The sequence below is a fragment of the Quercus robur genome, chromosome 5 (genome assembly GCF_932294415.1).
Source record: "Quercus robur chromosome 5, dhQueRobu3.1, whole genome shotgun sequence".
In the NCBI taxonomy this organism is placed as follows: Eukaryota; Viridiplantae; Streptophyta; class Magnoliopsida; order Fagales; family Fagaceae; genus Quercus; species Quercus robur.
In genome coordinates this window covers 61,836,523-61,847,755 of record NC_065538.1, presented here as the reverse complement: position 1 = coordinate 61,847,755, position 11,233 = coordinate 61,836,523, and the positions used below count along the sequence as shown (strand labels likewise).

At 38.8% G+C, this 11,233-nt stretch overlaps 2 protein-coding genes across 3 annotated transcripts; both read right to left on the bottom strand.

Moving 5' to 3' along the window:
* Positions 1–1,033: 1,033 nt before the first annotated feature.
* Positions 1,034–2,325, bottom strand: LOC126726582 (transcription termination factor MTEF1, chloroplastic). The gene has a single exon (XM_050431862.1). The coding sequence runs from the start codon at positions 2,246–2,248 to the stop codon at positions 1,337–1,339; it is 912 nt and encodes a 303-aa protein (XP_050287819.1). The 5' UTR covers positions 2,249–2,325; the 3' UTR covers positions 1,034–1,336.
* Positions 2,326–4,681: 2,356 nt separating this feature from the next.
* On the bottom strand, positions 4,682–11,117 carry LOC126726580 (pentatricopeptide repeat-containing protein At4g02750-like). 2 transcript variants are annotated; one of them, XM_050431859.1, is made up of 3 exons: positions 8,279–11,117; positions 7,634–7,880; positions 4,682–5,022 (listed from the first exon to the last, which is right to left on the bottom strand). In XM_050431859.1, exons 1-2 carry the CDS (start codon positions 10,470–10,472, stop codon positions 7,834–7,836), a joined length of 2,241 nt encoding a protein of 746 aa, XP_050287816.1. In that variant the 5' UTR covers positions 10,473–11,117; the 3' UTR covers positions 4,682–5,022; positions 7,634–7,833. The 2 variants fall into 2 exon arrangements, with proteins under 2 accessions (XP_050287816.1, XP_050287815.1); XM_050431858.1 differs by having other exon boundaries at positions 7,634–11,117.
* Positions 11,118–11,233: the final 116 nt, after the last annotated feature.

Below are 11,233 nucleotides of genomic sequence, written 5' to 3'. Positions count from 1 at the left end.
TCTCTATTTTCCATCCCCCACTTTTCACCCCAACCAAACGGACCCTTAGTGATAGTATATTTGTGCAACTAGTGATTCCCAACAATGGCTTATATATAATAATTTTTTAGATAGATAACAAGGGCATATATTAAGCTCAAGCAAAATAAGGTTGACCCTTGTTGAGTATTGAAGAAAAATGGTCCAAGCGCCTATTGAGTTACCTAGAGGTATAGGGATTTGTTCATTTCTCAATATATCTGATTTTCCCCCATTTTATGGAAATCCAATTCAGTCCAACAAAATTTGGTGATCTTGAAATTCCATCCAACTCTATCCCTGCCAAGATAATTGATGTCCTTGACATGAGAAATATCACAGCTACTCAATACTCAGTATCTCGTCAATGGGAAAGAAACTAGAATAGGAAGATACTTGGACAACAAGTGGAAGAATTATGGAAGCTTGATATAAGGCAGTGGAGGATAATTGTGGTCAAAATCATATGGCATTGGCAAAGCTAACTGGCCTAAAAAAATTTACGACTATTATTCTTGAGAAACACCAACATAATAGATATCATGAAATTTCAATGTCTTGTGAAAGACTTAAAGAATAAAAGTACATGGAATTTCAAGATGGTCAAGCCTGAACACAGAATTTCCGAGACAAAGTCAATTACTTTGAATACATATGTTTTACTTCAGAAAAAAAGAATTTATATTTTAGTTCTTGCTATAGAAAAAAGGCTTGCAAGTGTAAGAAGAGTGCTAGAGTGAATTTAGATCATTTTTAATATAAGCCTTTTGAGCTTTTTCTGAAATAGTGAATGATCCTGTGATTGGTGAATGAGTCCCAAGTCCTAAACCTTAGCTAAGTGGAGTCCCTTACTAGACTATTAAGGAGGTTAGGTATGTTGCTCTGCTCAAGTGAGTAATTCCTTGAGTTCTATCCCAATCTCCTTTACTTTTTTTGTATTTCTCAACTACTACTATAGTAGCTGAGAAGATATACAAGCGGCTTATCTGGGAGGAAAAAGGGAAGGGAAAAGCAGTAATATGGAACCTATGAATTGAAATTTTAAATTCACCAAAAGGGATAAGAAAAATTACATCAATTTCTCCAACGCAATCCAAATATAGATAATCCAAGTAAATGAGCCAAATATCTTTGGCTTCCAATCATATATGTTAAATAATATAGTATAAAACAGACAGTCCTAATATACAAAGATAAAAAGAAGTTTCTTGGGCCTTGATAGAAGCCAAATATCTTTGACATCCAGTGTTCATTTTGGTGCAATGTTTTAGTCTCAAAGAGAAAAAAACAATAAGTGGACAAAGTGCCCCCGCTATACTCATCCATTCGCTTCTTTTATCAGCTTCATAAACTCTTCATCAGTGCTCTTAAGCATCAGTGGCAAAGGGACTTCCACTCCACTCTGCAGAACCTCCTCATGCCTAGGCTTTATCCTCTTCTCCAAACTAAAAGCAAAATACTGAGGAAACTCTTTCAATTCCTCCAACTTCTTCTTCATCACCCCAGCAAAGTACTCAAACTTGGGCTTAAAATTTTTCTCTATACTGAAAGTGAACAATGCTGGGCACCTCAAAACCATATCCACGGCCTCATCCTTTGAGAGCCCCAAAGTCTCCAAATACTTCAGCTTGGGAATAAGGGTGTTCTCTACACTAGAAACCAACAAGACTGAGTCATTGTAAGCCAAGGCCTCCAAGTCTTTGAACCCAATTCTCTGAAGGTAATACAAAGCTGGTTTGAGCTGGTCTCTCACACTAGAAGCAAGCAATCGTGGGCACTTGTTGATGACCACTCTAAATCTATTTTCTGGGACTCTAAGATATTGTGAGAGAAAATTGAAAACTGGGATAAGGTCAGTTTTGACATTAGAGGTGAGAATTCTGGGACACATGCCAAAGATCCTTGGGAAGTCCTTTTGTTGAATCCCATGGGATTGGAGGAAGGAGATGATGGAGTGGATGGATTCTAGAGTAGCTGAGTGAAGAGAAGGGTTTTGGGACAAGGCCTTACCTGAGTCAACACCCATAATTTCAAGGCAGAGGATTTTTTCTTTGATTTGGAAGGAGAGGTTTGCATGAGTTGGTGTATAGAGTGGGTGATTTTGAAGAAGGCTTTTGGGTTTTGCAGCCAAGTTGGTGTTTAGTTGTTGGCAATTTGGTGGTGGGAATGATGGCTTCTGAGGAGAGAAGCAGAGGGAGGAGTGTAGTGCTGTTGCTCCTGGAGCTGGCATGGTGTTCCAACAGTGTTCTGTGAGTTTGTGGCCGTGTGGGAAAGAGAGTGAGTGAGAGAGAGAACCTCTTGAATGAGATGTCATCCGGTTGGTTTTATTTTTTGCATGCGGTAGTGGCACGTGGCAGATTGCTTGAAAATAATTGGTTAAGATTGGATTTCAAAGATTGTACAAGCATAAAGCAATAGATCTACATCACATCCCCAATAAACCCCTAACTTGTTTTGTTTTTTTTGTTGGGTAAATACGAAATACCCCTAACTTGTTTAACCAAGCCTTTTTTACCTTCTTGAACTAAAGAAAACATACCCACAAGTTCTTTTATCAAAAATACAAAAACAAACGAAAGCAACCAAATTTACCTCTACTTTACTTTCAACTGCTGCTTAAACTTGTTGATGAAATCATCCGTCTTGGCATCCACTTCTTAATCCTTAGTTACACAAACCTTCCCTTTGTTGGAGAGATAAACACATCGGGAAGCTTCCTTGAATAATTAATATAACATATGGAGACACACTTTAACCCAAAAGGCCTAAGCCCAATAGGGTATGTGCTCAATTATGTTATATTAACTACTTATTCTTCTAATCTTTATTCAATGCGGGACTTTACTTACACGTGTGCACCCAACATTCTCCCCCTCACGTGTAAGTCTCTGCCTCTCTATGGGTTTCAAGACTTCTCTGTAGGCCATGAATAAGTCCTACTTGCTCCCCCTTACCTAATGGGTTTTTTCCTTCACTAGTGCATCATCCATGGGCCTTCATGTATCAACCCTGCACATCTTTTATCCTCCATGGAAACCTCACACCTCATCGTTGTTATCCTCCATGGAAACCTCACACCTCATCGTTGTCTAGCACCATTGGCAATAATACTCATTTGTTGGGCCTTTTCTAAGATCATTTGTGTGGGCTTTATTGGCTTGCTTGGTGTAATATATCGTCTCCGCTCTAACTGCGAAAGGAACCCGCGATAGCCTTGCCACCTTTGCCCCATACCACCATGGGCTCTGATACCACTTGTTGGGGGGATAAACACCTTAGGGAGCTTCCTTGAATAATTAATATAACATATAGAAATACACTTTAATCCAAAAGGCCTAAGCCTAATGGATATGTGCTCAATTATGCTATATTAACTATTTATTCTTCTAATCTTTATTCAATGTAGGACTTTACTTAGACGTGTACACCCAACACCCTTCCCTCAATGTGACAGGCTTGCGAGCCTCAACAACTTTAATATCATCCTCTTGAAAGTGTAAAAATGCAGACTTACACTCGCAGAGTTCTTCATCTTCCTTGCCAGGAGCTTTGTTGGTACCTCCACAGAAGCTGGCTTTGTATCAGACTTGCTTCTACTAAAATCAGCTCCCTTTATCTGGCTGTATATCTCATCTAGGCTCTGTTCCTCTTGTTCTTGTTCTTCTTCTTCATTTTCTTGATGGGGTTGCTGAAAAGTGTAATGGGTGTCTGATCTTTCTACCTTAAACTTCCCAGAAGATTTGTTTCCCTTTGTAGAAATTATTATATGTATCTGTTTTGGAGATTGCTTTCTTTGTTGAAGAACGTATATAGTGAATATGCTTATACTGTGTATGTGACATTTAAAGCTAATTGAATACAGCAGAGGATGGAAACGTGAATCTTGACAATTATATGGATGAGAATTATCTGATCATTAACAGCCATAAAAAGTTCTTTGTTGTTGTGATTGTTAGTGTCTAGTGTCTACTGAATCTTGAAATAATGGTGCTTGTGCTCATATATATGTAGAGAGATTTGGCATGGATTTGCAGGAGTTAGAAAATTACATGTAGCAACCCTAGATGTGATGGATTTCTAGTTATTGATATTTCAATTGCAATATCCATTTTCTATTCAGCTACATACTGACAAGATGGAGGTGGGCTAGCTCAAATTTGGTGGGAAATTGCTAGTCTAGTTGAAGGTGCAAGCTTACCTGATGCATGCTATCATACTCATAAACAAATTCAGTAATCTAAACTATGGAAAAAAAAATTGGAAGTGAAATTTATAATCCAGTAAGTTTTCCGCTTAAGATAAATAAGCCTCCAATTCGTGATTATAGCACTAACTCCAACTTTCAGATACATTAAAGGTAGTTAATTAGCAGCCCAAGCTGGCGAAAAGTAAAGAAAAAATTTTCTCTAGTTATCATGCGATGGTACAGTAGTATAAACTAGTCTATTTGCTTGCATCAAAAAAGAACTTTGTCCACTTGCATTGATGTTAATGCTTCCTTGTAGCAAAACAAGACTGAATTAGATAGTAGACAAGGAAAATTTTTAATTGAACATTAAACTATCTGGAATAAAATTTAATTCAATTGTGTAGATCAGTGTAAAAGGTATATATCTTAGCAAAATAACTTTCTTTTGTTAAAGATTTCAAAAAAAAAAAAATCTTCGGTTAAAATATATATATACATCAAAAGATCTTCGGTCAAAATACACTTCCCGACTAGGGGTTCTTTCAATCTAACTCCAAAAACACAATGCCTGCAATGTCTCTTTGTCATCTTGGGCACTCATAAAATATGGCCATCTTGGGCACTCATAAAATATGGCTTCCACCATTAATAGGTCATTGACTTCATAACCTTTTACACATGCAATACTTGTTCTTCAAGTGATGGAGAAATTCTTATTGCCCTTAGACTTACACATTTGACCAAAGATTTTCATGTCAAGATCTTTGTTTCTCAAGGCTGTAACAAAATTGGCCATATATGGTCATGCAAGCTTCCTGCAAACAAAATGGAAAGTTTAAGGAAAAATACTGAACCATTTTTCGGTAAGCATGAGTGCCAAAAAGATCTCACCTCCATCAAATGCTAAACCCTTCTTTTTTCATAATACAATAATTAAGGATGGGGGAATTTGAACCCTGGATCTCTTCATTGGAAACACCATGAGGTGCCAACTAGTTGAGCTACAAGTCTCTTGGCCATCTAGCGCTAAATTGTTTTATTACACTCCACTTCTTTAATCACCTTGAAATTATAGTACTTGGGGGACTTTTTAAGTATGGTTTAGTGTTTAATGGGAATAAAATGAAAATAGGCCTCAAGCCAGAATGCCACATGGTGAGATTCAGAGTATAGAACAGAAAATTCTTTGTGCCAAATCCACTAATTGAACCTGAAGCATCATAATAGGAAGTGAAATAATCATAACTATGAGAAGGATTCCATTGAAATCAACATAAAATGACTTTAATCTTTTTTTTTAAACGAGACAAGTTTCCTAGATGATACATCCTCAATCAACCAATTCAAACCATTTGAACTTCACAACTCATAACTAGCGGTATGAATAAAGGATGTGCTTGGATTAACCAAAATAAAGCTACAATAAGCAAATTGATCCAAATGACCAAAAAGGTATCTCCCCAATCAATCCACAATAAACCAATTTGAACCCCAAAACACATATTCATTAACATTCAAGACTGGACTAGGGCTAGCAAAAACAGATGAAAACTATTGACATCAAGTTTTTTTTTTTTTTTTTTGATAAGTAAAGGAAGATATATAAAAAAGAACTCAGCCCCGTACATAGGAAATGTACTAAGAAGGCAAAAACATCAAGAAACCAAATTACAAAGATCAAACAAAGCAGGAAGAGATAAACAAGAAAAAGCAGGTAAAACTAAGCACCATTCGAGAAGAGTAAGAAAGAAAAAAGACTTAAACTCAAGAATGGACTGTTCACGACCCTCAAAGCTTCTAGCATTCCGCTCCCTCCAGATACACCACATCAAACAGTGAGGCACCATCCTCCAAATAACTATATTACGATGACGCCTGAAGTTGCAAGACCAACAGTCTAACAAATCCACTACCCTTTGCGGCATCACCCAGCAAAAACCACCCAAGCAAAAAACCATACTCCACATCTCAAAAGCAAAAGGACAGTGAAGGAGGAGATGATCAACAGATTCCCCAGACCTTTTGCACATATAACACCACTCAAGAATAACAAGATGCCTCTTCCGAAGGTTATCAATAGTTAGGATCTTGCCTAAAGCAGCAGTCCAAGAAAAAAAAGCTACCCGGGGGGGAACCTTCGAATGCCACAAAAGTTTCCAGGGGAACGATGAGACGATAGAGGGGGAAAGAGAGTGATAATACCCGCTCACCAAGAAACCCCTACTGCTGGCTGGCTTCCAACTAAATTTGTCAGAACCAACACCACGCACCTTAGTGGAATAGATCAAACCCAAACAAGAATCCAAAGATTGAGACTCTTGATCATTCACTAAGCGGCGAAATTGAAGGTCCCAAAAAATTCTCCCATTAGCATAGCACAAAACCTCAGAGACCGAAACATCCCTAGACCTACTAATATTATATAAGTCAGGAAACACCTCCTTAAGAGGACGATCCCTACACCACACATCAATCCAAAACTTCACACGAGTGCCATCACCCACATCATACCGAAGGAACTTCGAAAAATTCAGCCAGCCTTTTCTAATGGACTTCCACAAACAAACACCATGTGCCCCAGACACAGGTTTTGTACACCAACCGCCCCACTCGTTCCCATACTTCGCCCCAATTACCCTTCTCCAAAGGGCATCATTCTCCACACCATAACGCCACAACCATTTGGCTAATAAGGCAGAGTTAAACCTTCTCAAGCTCCGAATGCCTAGCCCTCCATTCTTCAGCTTGCCTAGTAACTCTCATGTACTTTAACGAGTTTACAACACCAGCTTTAAACCATGCCTCTTAAGTCAAGGCATACACAATCAAGTAAAACAGCCATGTCCAATCTGATAACTTCTATCAAATTCTTCAACAATTCTAAGATAGACAATTGGAAAAACAATAACTTTCTGACCAGTTGACTTTCACTTTTCCCTTAATAGATCCAAAACTAAATCTATTCCCGCCATTTTTGGTACCTTCTATCCTTAAACCAATCACAAAGACAGAAACTTTCTTATCTTTTTACCATACCCAGTAAGGAAAAAAAAAAATCAACTTGCTGGGTTTTCTCTTATTTTCTTGAGAAAATTACGGGGTTTGGTTTGAAAGACAAACACAAATCTGCATGTATAGATAGTAAACTGATCTCTCTTTTGTTTGTGTTTATAAATATTAAATAAAAATATAGTACCTATACCATATGTATTGTCAAGCTGATTCTCAAGAAACGCGACAGAGTAAGAGGAAGCAGAGGACACCAGAGTGAAGAGATGACTGTTGTGTTGACTAAATGAGTAGAAAGAATGAAAGACTATATTTACATTTATATAAATACATTAAAAATTAAGAAAAAGAAAAAGAAACCAGAAAGAAAGGGAAGGATTTAATTAAATAGTAAAAGAAAGAAAGCTTAAAGCTTACATCTTTGAGCGTTGAAGAACATAAGAGCCATGTGGAGGGCAAGGGTGTAGTTGTCAAGGGGAGGATGTGTGTGGCAGTGGCGTGGGAGGGTCTTGATGATAAGCCTATGTCCGCCTTGCCACCCCATCAGACGTCCCTCACATTAACAAGCTTTCATGACTTTGAGGAATGCCACCACCAACCTCTGCCGACCATGACGCCTATGTCTTCATCACCTCCACCCTCTTCTCTTTTTTCCCTTTCCTCTCTGGCAGAACACACTATCGTTAACGGTAAGACAAAAGTTTATTTTAGTTTATTTTGGTTAATCAAAGTTAAGGTTAAGTTGTTGGCTTTCAAATCAGGTGGCATATTCTACACCATTGATTTCTCCCTTCTAAATCCTAGCCTTTAAATGGAACCTCTCCATTTCACTTTAAAATGGAGATGATCCGGATCCAAAAGACACTTCTCATGGAATACTATGATTTTTGGTTATGCTCAGGCTTGGCATAACTAGAGTTTAAAAGACACTTGTTAATAGCATATACAAAAATTCTCACTAGGGTTTCAAACCACAAACATCAGGCTCATTCCTAGGGTTTCAATACTATTGGGCTATCACCTGAACCCCATCAAGTAAAGAATTGAAATCAGACAAGTAACCTGGGTTTCTGACTTGTGCAGTTAAAGCCTTTAATGTTTTGCATATCTCTGATGCTCTAGGATGCGCAGGACTATCAGACAGAAAAGCATGAATCTCATTTCTGAGTTCTATCCAGCTGCAGCCTGGTTGCTTCTCCACTCTACTCTTTTTTATCAGTACCCTGACTCTCTCAACCTCCTCCCAACTAGCAGACTCAGCATGCATATTTGACAAGAGCACATAATTTGAAGTTTTATGGGGTTCAAGTTCTAAAAGCTTCTCAGCTGCATGTCTACCAAGTTTTAGATTCCGGTGTACCCGGGAAGCTCCAAGCAATGCACCCCATATTCCAGCATTCGCTTTGATCTTCATTCCCCTAACCATGTTGAAGGCTTCTTCTAACCTCCCCGCTCGGCCAAGCAAGTCAACCACACAAGCATAGTGCTCAGCCAAAGGTTCAACACTGTATACTTCAGACATGCTTTTAAACAATTCTAAACCATGATCAACTAGGCCAGCATGACTACATGCAGACAATACTCCAACAAAGGTGACTGGATCAGGAGCTACCCCATCAACGAGCATCTCTTCAAAGAGCTTTACAGCTTCTTTGCCATACCCATTTAAAGCAAACCCAGCAATCAAAGAATTCCAAGATACAACATCAACATTATCGATATCTTTGAACACAAGTTCAGCATCAAAGACCCTCCCACTTTTAGCATACATGATGATCAGAGCATTGCTAACATATAAATCATTCACATAGCCACTTTTTACAACCAGATGGTGAATTTGCTTCCCAACTTGCAAAGCTGCAAGATTGGCACATGCACTTAGTCCACATGCAAAAGTTGACTGATCAGGTTTCTTTCCTTCCTGCCCCATCAACATGAAACTCTTCAGTGCATCCAAATATAGCCCATTTTGCATAAAACCTGTAATTAGAGAATTCCATGAAACTGTATTCCTTTGACCCATCTCCTCAAATATTTTAATTGCTTTATCCATCTGTCCCACTTGAGCATAACCAACAATCATAGTATTCCATGAAACCATGTCCCTATTGACCATTTGTCTAAATATACAGTGAGCATTGTCCATTCTCCCACACTGAGCATAACCTGAAATCATTGTGTTCCAACAAACAATATCATGGGTGGCAATCTGACAAAATAGTTGACTAGCTTCATCCATCCTTTTGCTTTGTACATATCCAGAGATCATTGCAGTTTGGGCCACAGTATTTTTGTAAGGCATGCGGTTAAGATATTCACGTGCTTCATCAATCTTACCAACCCGAACAAACCCATTAATCATTGTAGTCCATGATACAGAATCCCTCTCAGGCATTTCCATAAACAGCCTCTTAGCCTCATCAATTTGACAGTTCTGAACATATGCTGCAATCATTGCATTCCAAGAAACCACATTTCTACTTGGCATCTGATCAAAAAGTGTCCTAGCCTTAACAATCTCACCATTTCGTGCAAACCCAGATAACATTGTAACCCACGAAACAACATTTGGGTTCAGAATCTTTTTAAAGAAATGCCAAGCAGAATCCAAATCACCAACCTCAACAAACCCGTCCACCATCATATTCCAAGAAACCACATTCCTCTCGTCCATTTCTTCAAAAAACTGCAACCCCAAACGCATTTCCCCGTTTTGAGTATAACCTGCTAGCATTGAATTCCATGAAACTAAATCCTTGACTGGCATCTTATCAAACAATTTCTTGGCATCATCAAAGCGCCCCTTCTTTGCATAACCAGAAATCATTGCATTCCAACAAACACTGTCTCGCTTATCAGTAAGCAAATCAAATAGCTTTCTAGCCTTTTCAAGCTCCCCATTTCGCGAAAAGTAAGTGATCATTAAAGACCAGGAAAAGCGGTCTCTTTTAGGCATTTTATCAAAAAGTTGAGAAGCTTCCTCAACCTTGTCATTGTGCAGATAACCAGCAATCACAGAGTTCCAAGAAACCAAGTTTGGGTGAGGCATTTCATCAAACAGCCGACGTGCTTCACCTAGTCTACCGTTCTTCATATAAGCCGAGATCATGGAGTTGTAGCTTACAGTATTCTTTAGTTTCATTAGTGAAAAAAGTTTAATGGCTTCTTCAATCCGACCCGACTTACCCAATTGGGTAATCTTCAGATTCTGATTAAACACATGGCTTCCTTTCTCACCTATCAACCTGAGCGTCATGGCTCCTTCAGAGTTCAGCCACTTGCACAAGCAATCCCTGTGAACTTTTTTTTTTTTTTGCCGCCAAGGTCCTTGAGCCTAATCAAGTCATGGATGGCACATAAGGCCACCCATGTTTAAACAACAAGAAACCCACTAGCAATAGTACTCGCTCAATTTTGTTTGCTATAATATTAAGTCCAAAAATTCGATTCGATGTGTATAAAATGAAGAGCAAGGAAACTGAAACCAAACTAAACAAAGGGTAATGGAGAAGGGAGTAAAATTGGTAAATGGCTGAAAAGAAGCTTTGCTATGAATGGTCAACAAGAGCCTTGACCATGTCAGTCCGGTTGAGAATCAAGGAGACCACCTGAGTTTCTACAGTGGTTGGTGGGTGGGTGGCGCAATGGTGGCTGGTGAGAGACGTGGCCCGTATGACGATGGGGACTTCGCGTGAGGGTGGTGGTGGCAGCAGAGACTGCGAGGTTGAGACTTGAGACAGAGCAGATGGGGAGGAGGGTAAGGTCGGTGGGAAAATAGTGTTTGTGTGCGCGCGAGTGTTTTTGAGAAAGAAAAAGAAAAACGCGGGCTAGAGATTTGTAGTAAATTGTAAAAACTGTAACTTAACTGACTACTGTTGGCGCTAAAGATTGTTAGCTAACGGGGGAGTGTTTTTTGAGCGTAGTTTGTTAGGAACTTTTTTTTTTTTTTTTTAATTTTTTAAATAGGCAAAATCCATTTTTACCACAACTCGCATCCCGCGTCCTATGGGGATTAGG